Source organism: Sparassis crispa, assembly GCF_003851025.1.
Source record: "Sparassis crispa DNA, contig_000001F, whole genome shotgun sequence".
NCBI classification, from domain to species: Eukaryota; Fungi; Basidiomycota; class Agaricomycetes; order Polyporales; family Sparassidaceae; genus Sparassis; species Sparassis crispa.
In genome coordinates, this window is record NW_020939748.1 from 82,043 (window position 1) to 99,269 (window position 17,227).

At 50.5% G+C, this 17,227-nt stretch overlaps 2 protein-coding genes across 2 annotated transcripts; both read left to right on the forward strand.

Moving 5' to 3' along the window:
• Window positions 1-7,347: 7,347 nt before the first annotated feature.
• On the forward strand, window positions 7,348-8,094 carry SCP_0200250 (hypothetical protein; the record flags this gene model as incomplete). Its single annotated transcript, XM_027753940.1, has 1 exon — window positions 7,348-8,094. One exon carries the CDS (start codon window positions 7,348-7,350, stop codon window positions 8,092-8,094), a length of 747 nt encoding a protein of 248 aa, XP_027609741.1.
• Window positions 8,095-10,604: 2,510 nt separating this feature from the next.
• SCP_0200260 (predicted protein) lies at window positions 10,605-15,253 on the forward strand (the record flags this gene model as incomplete). Its single annotated transcript, XM_027753941.1, has 7 exons — window positions 10,605-10,966; window positions 11,544-11,912; window positions 11,964-12,152; window positions 12,205-12,325; window positions 12,380-13,648; window positions 13,709-14,298; window positions 14,362-15,253. The coding sequence occupies 7 exons, from the start codon at window positions 10,605-10,607 to the stop codon at window positions 15,251-15,253; spliced, it is 3,792 nt and encodes a 1,263-aa protein (XP_027609742.1).
• Between the last annotated feature and the right edge of the window lie 1,974 nt (window positions 15,254-17,227).

The window sequence follows — 17,227 nt, forward strand, 5'->3', positions numbered from 1 at the left end:
CGCCCAAATTTCTGGAGCTCCAGAAATTGGAGAGCGCCCAAGGGCAGACAAGCTGAGGGCATGATTACAAAGAAAGACAAAGAAGGAAATTTGCTTATATAAAGTGGAGCGTCTAGAACTGTATATATACAGAAATCTATTTTAGGATGCGCAATCATGCGTCCCGACGCATCTTGACCCGCTATCACTACCTTCCTATTTGGGAACTAAGACGCGATTTCTAACAGTCTCTGACTGCACTTATCGATAAAGATTCACCCTGGCAAAACTTCATGGAAAAATGTGTCAATACTGAACCATGCAAGTGCATACATATCTTGTTTCTGTAATACAATTAACAATTGACAAAAGACAATGTCCACAACAGGAATTGAACCCTGAACCTTGCAGAGTTTTGACAATTTATTACAATGACTGATGCTTTAAATCACTGAGCCATATGTCCTTGTAATACTACATCTTACAATCAGATATAAGTGCTTCTTCTTATATTATATATAAATTAAAGTACCCTATATTAAGTCTTTAACTAAACAATAATATAAGTGGTTTTTATAATAGAGTTATAACTGTTTAATTTGTAAATAGTGTATAAAACTTTTAAATTAGCTGTTTAAAATTAGTTAAATAATTGTAGAGAGCTTTGACTTATTAAAAGTAAGTTGAATATGTGGAAGGTTATAGTATAGTCACAGAATATTTATAACAAAGTTCTAAATTTATAAAAAGAATTATACAATTATTTAACTAATTTTAAACAGCTAATTTAAAAGTTCTATACACTATTTACAAATTTAAACAGTTATAACTCTATTATAAAAACCACTTATATTATTGTTTAGTTAAAGACTTAATATAGGGTACTTTAATTTATATATAATATAAGAAGAAGCACTTATATCTGATTGTAAGATGTAGTGTTACAAGGACATATGGCTCAGTGGTTTAAAGCATCAGTCATTGTAATAAATTGTCAAAACTCCACAAGGTTTAAGGTTTAATTCCTACTGTGAACACTGTCTTTTGTCAATTGTTAATTGTATTACAATAAATTACAAGGAATTACAAGGTGGTCACATTATACACAACACTTTGGACTCCTTGTGGAGGCATTGTATTACAAGAAGAGGCACCACTGGTGGATAAGCCACTATCACAGGTTGAGCCGCCATCATAGGCAGCTTTCTCCTTTATGACTGATGCAGGGCCATACGTCAACATTACTCGCCTGGTCTTTACAGCCCATGCATTCATCTGCACAGAGTCAGCCAGTTTCTCCTCACGTTCCCAAGCCTGTCGACACTAGATATGTCTGAGTTGTCACTGTCCGCTAAGCTCCAGGCTCCTCGTCGCAGCCCCCCTTTGGATCTCTTTCAAAGCTAACCTGGACATGTCACTATCAGAAAAATAGACTCTCTTTCTTCAAACCTAAGGTTCCTTCTGGATGGCCTGTGCAACTGAATCTCTCCTATTTATCGATGCTTGAGGTGCTATTTGAGGAAGAGCAATCTGGCAGATGCTGTGTAAGTTCCTGCAGACCAGCGGAGCTCCACTGTGCCATTTTGTGCTGTCTCTCTTGAACGGTCTGCACTGTGCTGAGCCAGCTTACATGCCTGTTACCTTGGAGTGACACCGGAGGGCAATGTTATTTGCATGTTCACCTTCAAGGCTGGAAGTTGTGACAGAAAGAAGAGTCGCAAATAGGCCTGTGACTACGAATATGTGGGACACTCTTGATCTTGCTCGGATCCTGGACTGCCATGCTGCATCCCCACCTGGCATGCCAACTAGTACATCACGATGTTCATACACAATATACCTGAGGTAATGCGTGTAGGGCATGTGGGCATGAATCAGAAAGGACAGATCACGGTGGTGCCATTGCGAGCTTACGTATTTTCATCTGTTCCTTGGGCTGTTGAAATAGGTGAAGGATGTGCCGAGCTCATCCCAATCAAGGTCCTGTGGGATATTCGAGATCGTGTGCTTGTCTGGGCCACATAGTTCAAGAATGATGCTATGTAGTTGGACATGAGAGTACCTATGACCGTCACCACCGCTGTCTCTTGAGAGCAATAGCACAAGCTGCCTCAAGATAGTGCAGACCAAGTGTAGGGGATATTTGAAGTTCTGTAAGACGTCCTTGATATGCAGCTCCTCAAGATTCACATTATATGACAGGTTAATGCTCCCTAGACAACGGTCGTACCAGGTGCTATCATTCACAATAGACAGCACTAAACACTATATCACGGACTTGCTCATGTGTAGGAGCCTATGCAATGTCGGCCAGACACTATACCCGCACACTCACACTTCAAGCATGGAGAGGGAGGTGGAGTCCAGCGGCCCTCCATCTGTTGGCTATGCAAGAGGTTTATCATTTATTACAAATAATGTCTCAACCAAATTTACATCCTGTCAGTTGTGAGTCAATGCCAGCATGGAGATTTGTGGTCTCTGGGCAGTTGTGAGAAACAATGTACTGCCAGAAGGACCTTGCATCCAAGCTAGCTCAAAATTTTGTGAGGACAGGGAGAGGTTGGATACATGCAGTGTGGAGAGATGGGGGAAGAATACAAGAAACAGAAAGAGATCACTGTGGTTGAAGGTGCAGCTGTGGTCGATGATGAGACATATAATGCCAATGCATGGTCCCGCCTCCTAAGGTCAAATAACCTGTGCATCTTCCTCTAAGGTTTTCCAAATGTCGATCAACCGCGTGCAGGCGAGCTAGTAGCCGCAACAGCCTGCTGTACAACAGCGATGCATGCTTATCATTCACATACACCATCAGAGCGTGTACATGGTGAACTAATGCAATGGAGGCCTCCATGATGTGCAAATTGGTTGGATGTCAGTGATTGATACACAGACTGCAAAAAAGGTGGTGTCATGCAAGAGCCATGCGCGGCAAGTGAGGCTGCAGGATTTAAGCATGGCACAATCAAACTGGAGGTAGTGCAGTATGTGATCACACGTCTCAGGTGGAAATTGTGACAGATGTGGCAGAGTGCTTTTGGTATCTGTGAATGATGAAGCAACCATCAGAGGAATGTCGGCCAGATATCAATGTCTGATGGTCAGTTATGCACTAGTTGCAGGCCGATAATTCTATCATAACAATAAGATACAGAGACGAAGTGTTCACTGTTCAGGATGACAAATCGACTCACGGCAATGTCAGGAGCAATGTCGAGTACTGCAAACTATCTTTCTTAAATGTAGTTTACACACAAACCACATCAAAGACCACAGCAGAGTATGCATATAGTAGACAGTGGATTGCTGTGAATGTAGGCGATATAGTCATTGAGGCTTAAAACAGAGGCCACCGGAAGCAACGTGCAATGAGACCGATCGGGCCTAAATCTCGATTATTGTGTGTGCCTTTGTGGTCACCAGGAACTTGAGTTTGCACACATATTAACTTTGCATGTCGACCTTCGAGGAATAATAAAAAGGTTCCTGATGGAAGCATTCTCGATTATGATGCACATTGCAGAGTCACAGTTGTTGACATCATTCTTTGCTGATGAGAAATACTTATGCCACATGGCCTGCACGATAATCATACATTCTCGACCAGACTCGGAATCATCTATCTCACGCCTGTACCTGACGAACATCGTGTTTGACTACATCGGCCACTGTTGGTGAACACCAGTGATTGATGGCTTTGCCATGGGCTCTAGCGATCACTTCATCTGTATATGGATACACATTCTCAAGTGCAGGGAGGGGTACTTTCACGATCAAGCATATTCAAGCTTCAGGCTCCTCATTAGCGCCCTCTGAACCTGGCTCCTCACCGTCAATGTCCTCGCCCAGAAATCAAAGTGGATGCCAACTGGTCAGCAACTCATCATACTCTCTGCCGCATCCTGCACTGGAACAGCGGATGACATGTCCAGAGCTCGGGTGAGGCATGCGATCCTCAAGTACCTTAATCATGAATTCCTTGCTGTTCCATATGGACATCGATCAGCATATGCTTTGTCATCCCCATGCTGGCTGAAGAGCGCGTACCTGTGCACACCATTTTGCAGCGCATTGTGCACAATATCGTCGAGGCCAGTGTGCTTCCCACAGTTCTTGCACTGCATCTCGAGCTTGCTGAGGAGCATGCCCTTGATGCAGAGCCAGCTGAAATTGGTGCCAAGTATGTCACTCAGGTGGTGGCTCTCAGTGTTATCAATGTACCATAGGTATTCATCGCCATAGCATGCATCAATCGTGCCTGCAATGAATATTCCAAGTCAAGCGAAACCTGGTGAGAGGACACTACATGCGGTTGAGCTCTGGCTCAGTGGTGAGTGCTGCTACAGGCTGAGATGAGCTGAAGGAGGTACATCCTAGAAAATTGCATGGCTGAGGGGCCCATGATTGCACTGAGATAGCCCTGAATGCACGCCCTCTTTATGCTTTAACTGAGAGCCACAAATGAGTATCTCAGTTATGAGATGGCAAGGAGATAGCTCATTGAACCTATTATCGAGGCGATAGTGCGTGTTTCAGTGACAGCTTCACAGCAGCTGGTGTCCCTTCAGTGGCAAAGAAGCATTCACACTGGAGCACACAGATGTAAAGGATGAGCTTCAGTGTCTGTCTGCCAATTAAAATGTTCGTACTCTGTTATACTTATCTCTGACATTACGAGGCACTTTATGGAGCACAAAACTCATGCTTCACCAGAGCCGACTCAAGGGTCGCCGCCCCCACATTCTGAAGAAAACCTTCTGTCAAATGCAGGTGGTGCCACAGTCACAAAGGCATCTTCACTCATCTGCATAATAGTCAGGGTGTCAGTAATTCAGAAGTCAGATCCCTTTGCACAATAATGTTGACACTGGTTACTGCAGTGAGTAAACTTGCACAGCGAGAGAAAATGAGAATTGGCAGACAAGTGTGAGTCCAATAAAGCTCAGCTGCACGATCGCGAGAAGATACAGAGGATTTGAAAGAAACACTACATTGAGTATTCGGAGAAACACACCCATCAACTCTTTTAGACTCAGGCCATTCGATTATGAAACCTGCACAAGTCAAAGTGGCATGCACAGCAAAACCAGATCCAACGAGGCAAGAAAGGCGATGGCAAAGAACAAAGAATCACCATCATATGTGATGTACCAATTCATGATTCTTCGTTCCCCTGCCAGCTGCTCCCATGGTACTGAGCATCCCACATCCAGTGCCTCCTTGCTGACATCCTTCCATGGGCAGTCACCAGAGTGCAGCTGACCAATCATCATGATCTCGACACAATCACCCACCCATCGACCTTGGTGCAGGGGCCCCCTGTATAGTGTCGATAAAGAAGGATCACTAGACCAACAGATCAGGGACACCAGCACCTCACTGAGGCCCACTTTCATGTTCATAAAGAGATCCGATAGGGCAGTGATATTTGAAAGTGCTGTAGTGGCATCTGCGCGCACGTACTCATGCTACATGATACTGCAGAGCACCCACGCAGTGTTGGGGTCAGCAGAATTGGGTGTAATGTATGCCTCATGTGTGAGATCGATGAGCTTTGCACACATCTTGGCTGAGATTTTGTGCCAGAACTTCAGCATGGGTACATACCACGCAGTGTCATACCCTTCATAGAAATGCTGACTTGCATAGCAGAAGAGGTTCTAGTAGTCATCCTCTGAGTCACTCTGGTCATCCTCTGAATCATTCGGATCATCATTGGACATGCAGCAGTGGCCCGTGCACTTGAAGATGTGCATCTCCAGCTCCTTAGCCACAGTGAGGAAACCCTCAGGGAGATTGTCATCGTGAATGTACTCACTGATGCATATGATGCAGCAGCCAGCCCATTGGCGAGGTGGCCGAGCATGCGGATGTCTGGGGTATGCACACCTGGCTGCAGAAGATGATCAATGAGTGTTGCATTTTATGGTGCTGGCAAGTGATATGCTCACACTGCTATTGGCAGGAAGAGGAAGAGGTATAGTGAGCAGGTGTACCAGCACCTTCACTAGGTCAGTGTAGAAGAGCCAGATACCCAGCTTTCCACCATCATCGCCAAGTTTCTCCCACGTGTTGAAATTGAATCTGAAGGTGTCCAGAGCATCATTATTACTATAAGCATCTTCAGACAATGAATTACAAGGAATTACAAGGTGGTCACATTATACACAACACTTTGGACTTCTTGTGAGGGCATTGTATTACAAGAGGAGACACCACTGGTGGCTTTCAGAACTATTGTTGGTCAATCATTGATAAAAGTTCATGTGCTAGCAGAATGCAAATTGAGCCGGTGCTAGATGCAAGAAAGTCGTGATAATTATTCCAGCAAATACACTTTAATATCTCACTAGAAATTTCCACACCACCGAGACCTAGTTTGGTAGGTTGAAAGTCAAAGAGACCAAGAAAGATGGTAGTTGATGTTATGAGGGTCGACACCAGTATCAGTGACTGTTATATCTGAGACCTCAGCCTAGCTGTGCACAAACACTACATGTTGTGCCAAGTTGTGTCCAAGAGAGGCCTGATGCATACAAGTTTGTATCCTTCGGGTGCCTTGTGTTCTCTAGAAAGTATTGCCTTCTCAAGGATTATGGATGACAACTGAAAAGAGACTGAGTTTCCTGAAATAGCATATAGTAGTCTGGTGAAACAGCCCATATTGATTGCATTTGAGTGACACTGGCAGCTGAAGGCAAAAGGCTCAGAGGTTCAACATGAAAACTCCCCATGGAACTGTCCCATTGACACAGAGCTTGCGCAATAATCACACATAATGCAACCCTTGAAGAGAATTAAATATTGAGCTGGGTGGACTAACATGGAACCACAGTACCTGATGCCTAGATGCCTCTTGGACATCATAGGGGGACAGGAAAATTTAAAAATTGCCACTTGGTTTTGGCCACAAGTGTGACAAATTTAATTTAATTTATTTGATTTCCGGCCAACCCTATCACTAAGATATGCCCACTTCATCTTCAACTATTATCATGTGATCATTTTGTCACACTTGGCGGGTGAAACCCTAAATGCTCCACACACAGGATGTGCACCAAAAATCTGCTTCTGTAACTTTGTAGAAGATGATTTTTGGGAATTACTTACTGAAGCTGATAATTTATTTTAAGGGAGGCACGAAGGTTTTGAGCCTCCAGTGCTCCAAATTTGCTGCTTCCCCTGCCAATCTTGCACCACCGTGACAGACTTTGGCTGAGGCACCTGACATGTCACGCTGTGACAGTCGAGGATGAAGTGGCTCTATCTTATAAGGAGACTGCCACAGGCGCGTACGTTTCAATAAAATCATCAAGTTTCGGGACAGCTGCTTGGTGCCTCTTCCTTCCTCCATCTCAGGAGCAAATGCGGAACTTGCTTCAGAGACCGTTGGTGTTAATCGCTCGGATATACAGACGCTTCCGGAGACAATGTGCCGCGGACGCCTCGATAACAGGCATAAACGACTTTCCCACTGAGCTCCTGTTCGAAATCATTATCTACCTCCCTCTTCCAGCGCTCATCGCAGCCCGCACGGTGAACAAAAGGTGGCGAGAACTTATCGCCGTCGCTCCCATTTCCCCTTCCCGCCGCAGACTCCTCGATCTCTACATATATGCCATCGCTTCGCCTTCCTTCCTCGCAACGCGCGCCCAGATCATTCCCAATCTCGGCCCCTTTGATAGAAAAGCATACGTTGCCCGCCTCGAGCAGCAGACAGGGCAGCATCTACCAGAGGACTTTCGCACCTGGGTGCTCGAATGGCCTGCGCGGGCGGTGATCAATTGGTTATGGCCAGGGCTGTCTTCAAGGAGGAGGTGGTCGCGAGCCAGGGTCGGTAACTCTCTAAAAGAAGGAAAGGTAGAGATGTGTACGCTGCAAGAAGGACTGCCGTTCTATCCCTCCAGGCCGATCTATTACGTCCGAAAATGTGATAGTGATGGCGCACCTCAGACCAAACACTGGGTATATCGGATGTACGTCCGTTCTCGGACCTACTCATTGGATGACTTGGACATCCCGGATACAGTGGATATATATCTTGCTGGCAGAGGTGCGGGCGAAAACATGATTGGGCATGTCCATTTGGTCGCGCCACTCTATCCACGATGAGCCCATAACCTTGGGTTGGGTTGAATTCCTGAGAAGGGAACTCGGGCATTAAAGTGAGATTTGTCTCATAGATGTGGACACTAATCAATGCAGTGATAGTTTAGCTCTAGTATGTTCTTCATTTGTTCATCCCGACTCCTTAGACTGAGTGTTGTACGTTGATAGGGTATATTACGATGTCTCACATAGCAGTGTTGAACGTTGAAGTCTCATATACCATGAATCTCAGTCAGTTCATTCACCTTTCAGGTTGTCTTAGGAAGGCGGGACGTATTATGAAAACCCTTTATCACCTGGCCAACACCAGTGTACACACCGCGAACAAAGGACTGTTGACGTTTGGCATTGATCTCCCAGCACAAATAGCTCACCATGACGAAGATTTGCCCCCGTAACGCTCAAGTGCTGTCAGGCCATCAAAAAGTGTGAATCAAGATTGCGAAGTTGAAAGAGCGGCTGGACCGGGGTGCTTACCACTATTTTGCATGCCCTTCTCTGACCATATCATCACAGACCTCGATTCGGTGGATGTGGACGCGGAAGAGTGTACTTGTGACATCAGCAACACAACAAGGTGCAGCTTCGAGAGCTACCGAAGCCCCACCTCACTTACAGCCTCTGTAAGGGTTTCCTAGATGCTGCGGGTAAGTTAATTTACCGCTTTGTGTGGTCCATCCATCGACGCTGTGCAGGGAACGAGAACGAGCAATTACAGCGCATACATGAGCGTGTCAATGATCTGCCCAATCCGAACTATGCCACACTCTAAGTATTCTATGGGCCTTCATAAATTCGTTCACCTTGGTCCTTTTATGTCTACGCGCGTGCTTCCGATAGATTTTGCCAGAATGGCCCAACACAAGTCTGAGAATGCCATGCTCATACAAATCTTGCCATTGATGCATTCTGTCGGACCCTATTCGTGCAAAGCCAGACTGGCGCGAACGACTAAATAAATGGACGGCGGGCCCTCCATGGCGGACGCGCCCAGCCAGAACAAGCTGCCTCTAGACCATTGTGCCCACATTTTCGTGGTCGATGAGATGACACCACGATATCGCTTCACAGTGCTGCTCTGTAGAACACAGTTCCTTCCTCAAGTACTTCCGTTGACTGTGCTGTTACTCTTGGGTTTTCCGATTCTGCGATGGTTCGACGAAACGAATGCTCACAGTACCGGGTGCGCTCAGTGTTCAAACATTCATGCCGTGCAGTGAGACTCGGTACTGTCATACTGCATACAGTCTCCAAAAGACTCGCGCTGGGCAGTGCTGAGTTCCTGTTCTTATCGCACAGGGCCACCATCTCACCGTTCGAGGCACACATGTGCCTCGACAAGCGTGGCCGAATATTAATCCAAGGCTTAGGTCGGGTTGGAAGAGGCTCGTAGCTAGAGCTATACTTGTCTACGACCGTCTAGGACACAAGCTGGGAAACAAGCTGTGGACTGACAGCTTGCCGCATGTATATTTTTGCAGAAGAAAGGTTACTAGACGCGAACGAGTTGTTCGGGAGGTTAATCGATTGCGAGCATGTCGGCTCGCGGACATTGATTGCATTAATGTGGCGAAACACGAGAAGAACGACGGCGGAGATGCGTTTTAGCCTGGAAGTATTCCGTCGTAGTACTGGGTTCTCCATGGCCATCGCGAGGTCGCCACATTTCTGGTGGCTGAAACGCCGTTGGAAACGAGTTCCTGCGACGCTGAAGTCTGGCATGCAAGACCGTTCAGCCTGCAACGGATATAAAATCGGAAAAGAAAACCCTGTTCAGAGAATCTGGCCTCTTCTAAGTACGCAGGGCAGAGCTCAACGCAGTCGTGCAGGTCATGCATTGGCTAAGTAAACAAGCGCCCGCTGACGTCGCTTGAGAGTTGGCTCCCTGACGTTATACTTCTCTCGGTACTTTATAGTGTAATTTAAATATTCGCACCGTATTGCATATGCATGTCCTTGTCTTCATACCGTTGCATTGTCGAGATTCTGGCCAACTTGTACTCAGTTAGACGATTTCTATATGGCTCGTCGACTCACTAGTAGTGCGGCAAATTTCAGCATGCAACCACTAGGCGATGCTTCGGATGGTTCCCATCGGCACCGAAATGGAAGAGAAGCATGAGTACTAGTGCATGAGTCATTGGAGGTCATACGAACGTGGGATCGACAAGCTTTCTGTAGAATTCAAGTAATGTATTCTGGCAGTTCAGCCCTGCTGGATAGTCTCGAGATGGGTCTGCTAGACAACTATCAAGGTTGTGGATCGACCAGATACGGGGGCTGCGGCCGATTTGGGCAAGTGAAGTGGAATGAGAGATCGCCCGTTTGGGCCAACAAGAGACAAGTGACGCCGGCACGATGACTCGTCGCTGCTCCTGTTTACTGACCACAACGCACACACCAGCCAACATCTCGCGCACAACCCGGTCTTGCATTAACTTACACGACCCGGAAGCCTCTCTGCTGTATCTTGTACTACTCTCCACCCATCATCGCTACTCCAATCTTGTTTAATGCCCTCTCAGAACATTCGCAATGTCCTTCCATCTTCCAGCCCTCGCTACCCACATACCCATTCTCTCGTTGACGACGACCTGTCCCCAGAATCTCCGTACCTCGGCGAGCCTTCTTCTTTCGGTTCACAGCACCCTCATCCTGGCTCAGAGCCAGACGAGCCCTTGCGAATAGTCGAGCCGCACAGGCCGTATCTCATCCCTGTCGACGATCGAGCTCCTGGTTCCGATCTAGACGAGGGTTTCGCATCCGATGGTATGCCAGCCTCACCGCTCGTCTTGCCTGCGGACAAGTGCGAGCTTGCTACGCCAGAACGCCAGGGGCGCACTGTGGGGCATGTTAGGGCGCCAGTGCTTGCACGGTACGCGTCCCCTCCTCTCTCACGTTCGGTTCGTTTGTTTTCCTGTTCGTGTTTACCGCGTACGAGCCCCTTCCTTCATGAGATCGGCGCTGAGCATGCACGTCTCGCCATTCTAGCGCATGTCAGAACCCGCCAATTCGTGTCGTCGTTTCCATTGCAACCTTGTTACCTCTTTAGAGGGCCAGTGATTATCGAATGTCGGTCGCCCAGTCCGCTCTACTACATGTACGACGCGTTTCAGAGTCCATGCACTTGGACCTGCGAAGATCGCAGCAGTTGTGTGCTGTGGTCGCTGTGCGTTCTAGGCCTCAATGACCATGCATTGTACAGTCTCTGTGTGGGCAGCTCCTGCGATCACCTTACCGCGCGATATTTGGGGACGGACCTGAAATGAAGTTCGAACGGTTTGCACGTGTGTCTCTGCGCACGGCTTCCGCTGTAGTCGCACCTCATATTCTTCGCTGCTTCGTCCCTCGCTCTTGCTTTGCAAGCCTTGCTATCGTTTCTCTTTCCTCCTTCATTTTGTTTGATACCTGATTTGATACCGAATGTTCAATTTCGCTCCTTTGATACACAGCGAACCGACGACGCTTGAATCGTTCTCGCGCACAATCCGCAACTACGTCCCGTCTTCGATCCCCATCCCGTCTGCGGGGCCGATCCCACCTCGGATATCTCGCCCGGAGTCCTTTGGGAGCTTCCTGAGCCCGTCGAGGCTGAACCGCGCATCTTCCCAGCACGCCCACGAGAGCAGGGGTAAGCGGCGTGGCAGCGAGGCTTCGCACCCGAGCTGGGAGCGAGAGTACACGCCGGTGTTCAACCTTGACGAGGAAGTTCCCGAGGGCAGTACGCGGTACCCTGGGTTGGCTCCGGACGAGACTCGCGCGGAGGAGGTTCTCTGGGCGGGGTGGGACAGCCTGGTTGAGGACGACGCAGAGAAGCCCAGGTGAGCATTATCGTACCTGCCTATATGCGTCGGGAACCAATGAGCCTGCAGGCGCCTCCTCATCCTCGGGTACCCATCGGGATTGCAAATTTGGGACTGTACTGACCTCGGCGCCGTCTCCGAGTTGCTGAACCTGTCTAGGGACTGGGGCGCAGTGATGTCTGCGGGTGTCCTTCCCAACCCCCGCTTGTCGTCGAAGGACGATCCGATGCGGGAGAAGCGACCAGTTTTAGGTGTCGTGTGCGTTTTGTAGTATCAACTATTGGGCGTTTGCTAATATTTGTTTTCTCAGGTCGGAGGCGCGCGACAACATCGAGTTCGTCGTGTACTCGCTGCGCACGCACGAGGTCGTCAAGCGGCTGCCCACCCCTAGCCTGCGGGCATTTTCAGCGTCCGATAATTTTATCATTTTGGTGTGTATGAGACTCGGACGGGCTCTTTCTCGCTCGCTCACGTGTTAGCCGCAGAGTACTTCGAATCCTGTAAACCTACACATTCTTTCCTCCAGCACGTTTGGCGTTTTGTACACTATACCCTCCGCATCTCTCGTTCCCTTCGCATCGGCGTCGCCATCTCGTACCGGAAGCAGTAACATTAATCTCAAGAAGAGCAGTAACAATCCAAATTCGAATGTATCGCATATAGATCTAGACGACAACGGCGTCATCGGCGCGGACCGTCGCCCGCAACATCATCACCAACACCATCATCATTATCAACATCACATCGACACCCCACGTGCGGTGTACGCGCACTCGCGCCGCCTGCTAGCGTTCGCCTCCCCCCTGACCCCCGCCCCCGCCGTCGCTCCAGGCGCCCATCCCAATCTCCACTCGGCTCCAGCGATGCTCACGGAGTCCTCGCCCAAGTTTGCACTGGGCATGTCACAGGCCGAGCTGGGGAGCGCCGCGATCAAGCTCGGCGGGACGGTCCTCAGCGGGATGAAGTCCCTCGGCGGGCTTGCGATTTCGGCTGCCCGCGCTGGGGTGTCTGCGGCCGTGGCCGCCGACGGCTCGGGGTCAGGGACGGGGAGCGAGGGCCCGAGCGGGTTGAGCAAGATGTTCTTCTCACGGAGTGCGCCGTCTGCGGGCGCAGGCGTGGGCGGGGCACACCAGCGGCGCGTGTCTCAACCTTCGTCTGAGGGCGGGAGGCCGGACGTGCCCGAGATCGAACGGGAACGGCGCGCGTACATTGCGCCCGCGCCCCTGTCTGGCGGGTGTAATGTCACCGTCGTGGACTTGCAGCCGCTGCTGTCATCGTTGTCCTCTGCAGAAGCACCCCCGAAACGGCCGGTGGTCGTCGCGGAGTTCGTGGCGTCCAAGTATCAGCCCGTGAGCTGCTTGCGGTTCTCGGCGGACGGGACGCGGCTCGTGGTGTCGCTGAAGGACGGGCATAGCGCCAAGATCTACCAGCTGAGGCCTGCACCGCGCGTTCTGCGCTCGCCGCTCTCTGTGCCGCAGGTGGACGAGGCGGATAGCCGGCAGCGGCACCAGCGCGACGAGAGTGCGGTATTCGACGTGCCGGAGGGTGCGCTGGAGCCGCCGAGGCATGTGTACACGCTCCAGAGAGGGCGCACGTCGGCGGTTGTGGAAGGACTGGCATGTGCGGGGGACGGGCGGTGGGTCGCGTTGGCGACGCGGAAGCGCACGGTACATGTATTTGCGACGAACCCGTATGGAGGGCGGACGGACGACGTGAGCCATCTGGCGGGGAAGGTCGTGAATGCCTCTGAGCTGGTGAGTGGTTCAGCTTTTCAGCTTGCGCGGATTTTTATGCTGATGGTGAATTTGTCGTAGCAACCGTACCCCACGGAGCTCACGCCGATTGTGAGGCTTCGCACGTCCAAGACGCCGCCGCCGGAGAGCTGCCCTGCGCCGCTGGCTTTTATGTTCCTCCGCTCGTCGCCGTCCACGCTGCCGTCCAACCTCCTCCCATCCATCCCTCCGCATTATTCGACGTCCTCTTCGCCCTCGTCCGTGCACTCGGCGAGCCACGCGAACCCGCTCGCACTGCGTACGCCGCGCAACCTTCAGGACGTTCTCGTCTTCGATCCGTATGACGGCACGCTCTCACTCTGCCGCATCGTCGTTGAGCGCAGCGCCGCCTCGTCAGATCACACTGTGGGATCTGTGCCAGTGGTGGGCACCACGAGTACGTCTCTCCCAGGTGTGAGTTCTCTTGGGAGATTGAGCACGTCGCCTGCGAGCTCGGGCAGTCCACGACGAGCCTCGGGGTTGTCGCAGATGATGGAACGGCCCGCGGAGTTGGTTGCTAAGGAGAGCAGGGTTGGGACGTGGGTTCTGAGGAGGGGGAGCTTGAAGGATTGGCCTGAGGTGCGGACGGCTTGGGCGGGAGAGCGGAAGGTTGGACGTCTTGCTAGCGCTGAGTGCGTATTCGTTGATCGGTTCGTGTTTTGTTGCGTGTTTCTGACGTGTGTCTGTGTTTATAGCTGGTTGTCCCGCGCGGAGCTGTCGACGTGCTCCTCGTCACCGCGCATCCTCCCTCGTTCCATCTACCTCTCGCACCAATTCTCGTTCTACGTCTTCGGGGAGGACTACCACGCGCTCATCAGGAGCTACCGCTTTGACGTGCCCGCGAAGAAGATCGAAGTGCGCAAAGAAGTCGAGGTGAGCGCGTACGCCATCGACTCGGGCGAGGCGTTCGTCCAGGGCTTTCAAGGAACGCGCGACATGAACCCCGTCTCGTCGTCCTTTGACGAGCCACTCGCGTCTGCGATCCAGGGCGACCTGCCGCATCTCAAACCGTCGCCGCCCGTGCTGCCAATGTACCCCAACGGCACGTCCGGGTCGGGGGCGCGCTCGCTCCGGAACGCGATCCCGATCCGCACCGTCGCGGGTATCGGGGATACGATGTCGGAGGGCCTGGGACGGCTGCGCCGCGAAATCGGCAAGGTGCGCTCGCCCCGGCTCTCAGCACGCGAGGGGCACGGCCTGCCCGAGTCGGTGCCGCTGGAGTTTGCGGAGGAGGATGAGGACTTTTTTGTGGATGCGCGCGCGCTCCAGTCAGGGAACATGCAGTGCGCCGCGATCGACATGATGCGATCGACCTCGCGTGGGCGTGGAGGGGACTCGGGCGAGTCCCTCAGCCTCTCGACGCCGTCGCCGAATCTCGAGCCGCTCGCAGCTGAGGACGGCATGGAGGGCGTGTGGCAGGGCTGGGAGCCAGAGGACCAGCAGGCGGTCGAGGATGCAGAGCGCTTCAACGATATCACGATCGGGTTCATGGATGAGGAGCAGGAGACGATGCGCGAGGTCGCGCGGAGTAGGCAGGCGCTGGGGTTTGGTGGAGGGAAGAAGCCACGCAAGTCGCGGAAGAGGTGAGCCGTGCTCGACAGTCGATCGCTCGTTTGCTCGAACAGATGTCCTCTCGCATTGCTTGGACCTTTGTTTCGTCGTGCTGTTTCGTAGGCATGTGGCATGAAAGTATCATGAATGAAGAAGTTGCAAGTGCAGCCCATTGTTGTGAGATATAGTAAGAATTGTCATCACCAAGGTGTTTGCGGTTTCGCAAAAGTCCTACGCCCCTGCACGCCCTCGCGCAAGCTGGTCGGGCACCGTACATACCCATCGCGGCGACGTGAGCGATGCAGCGTAGAAGTGTAGCCGTGCGAGGTTCACTTTCAGATTCACCCAGTGGACATATGGGTTTTGGGAGATGATTCCTTACTCGCCGTCTCAAGATAAAGATTTGCGCAGATATTAAAATTGATGTCACATACAAAAATTCCAACATCGCAATTTTCACATTCTGAATCTACAGGACGCCATCAATTGTCAATTGAAAGAAGCTTGAATGATACAGGGGTGACGTACCCGATTACGCCGAGACCACATATAACTTGTCGTGGCCAGTACAACCCGATCACGGCACACGCAGGCCATTCAAGAAGCCAAGTATCATTCATCCCAAGCTTATACATCAGTCTGTCCCTCCTTCCTCTCATAGGACTGATTTTGTAGTCTGCCTCATGAAAATTATCCAAAGCTTCATTCGCCTTCATGCTTGCAACAGCTCGCCCTTAGAAGGAAAGCTTCAGCCGCTGAAAATCTTTCCAACGGATATTTCGTTTGAGGTTCCCGGAAAGAGCGACATACCTAGTAAATAATGAACGTGTGGCCCCAGGTTCACTTTCTGTAAACGTACAACACAGTCGGAGTCAGTCCATAGTATAACCGAAGGACTAATGCATCCCCAATTTATCGTGACCAGTAGCTATGTAATCAATGATCGCAGCGCTGGATTCTTTCTCTCAGGGATTCAATCCAGCTTCAGCTAACAGCGACTACGTTTGATGTAGCAGAAGTCAGAGCTGCGATCCAACCTCGGAAGGAAGACATATCAACAATGTAATGGACGGAAAGCGTCATGCTCGCGACGTCAGCTCAAGAATGCAACCGTTGGGAAGAAACAGGCGTACATGTCATATTGTTGCATAATATACCTAGGACTGTAAGCCGAGTGTGATGCACACTCACCTGTAGTCATAGTACAGTCTGCACATGCATTAGATTGTGCATTCAGGATGCATATTCATGTATAGCGGATGCATCACAGTATGCATTGGAGGATGCGCGCCCCCTTTCCTCTTTTGAAATGCTATTATTAGTCCCATCTGCTTTAGGTCGTCCTCCCGCCGGCTACTTGGCGCTCAACCCGCCCTCCAGCACCGCCACCTGCCTCCTTCCTGCTTCAGCGGTATTCGGTCCCTTATTATTCGATCTTATATCTCTGTGGGATCTTCTTTTACATCTTCCCTGTCCTTCCATGTCTTTGGTCGATCCCTATTCACGTGACTGGATGCGCGAACATCTCGGGGAGCTTTTACTCAATGCACAGTACTCCGTGTCCATGCAGGCACGACAGACAGGAGCTGAGTATTTTTTTCTTACCACTCCTTTTTTGCAGTCTGTTGATGGTCCCATGTCACTGGGTGCACTGCCGCCCTCGGCGATGCCAGGTGCGCGCAGCGATGCCAGGTGCGCGCGGCGATACCAGGGTGCGTGCTCAACACAAGTGCATGAGCAAGCCAGATGGGCAGGAATTCAGAGACAGGTAGAGACTCGCAGGGCTAGTTTCTCCCATCAGGATTGAAGGACGAGTAACACAGATCTCGACCATTATCTCACCAGGCAAGGACAGTTTCGATAGAGTCCTTACTTTGTCGACTACAGTATCAATTCATCAAGGTGTTTTATCCTAACATGTGGCAGAATTTAAGGCTGAAAACAAATAATATATTTGTTCACAACCGTGCTACTAAAGTATTTTTCTATCAAGATAGTTCACTATGGAAG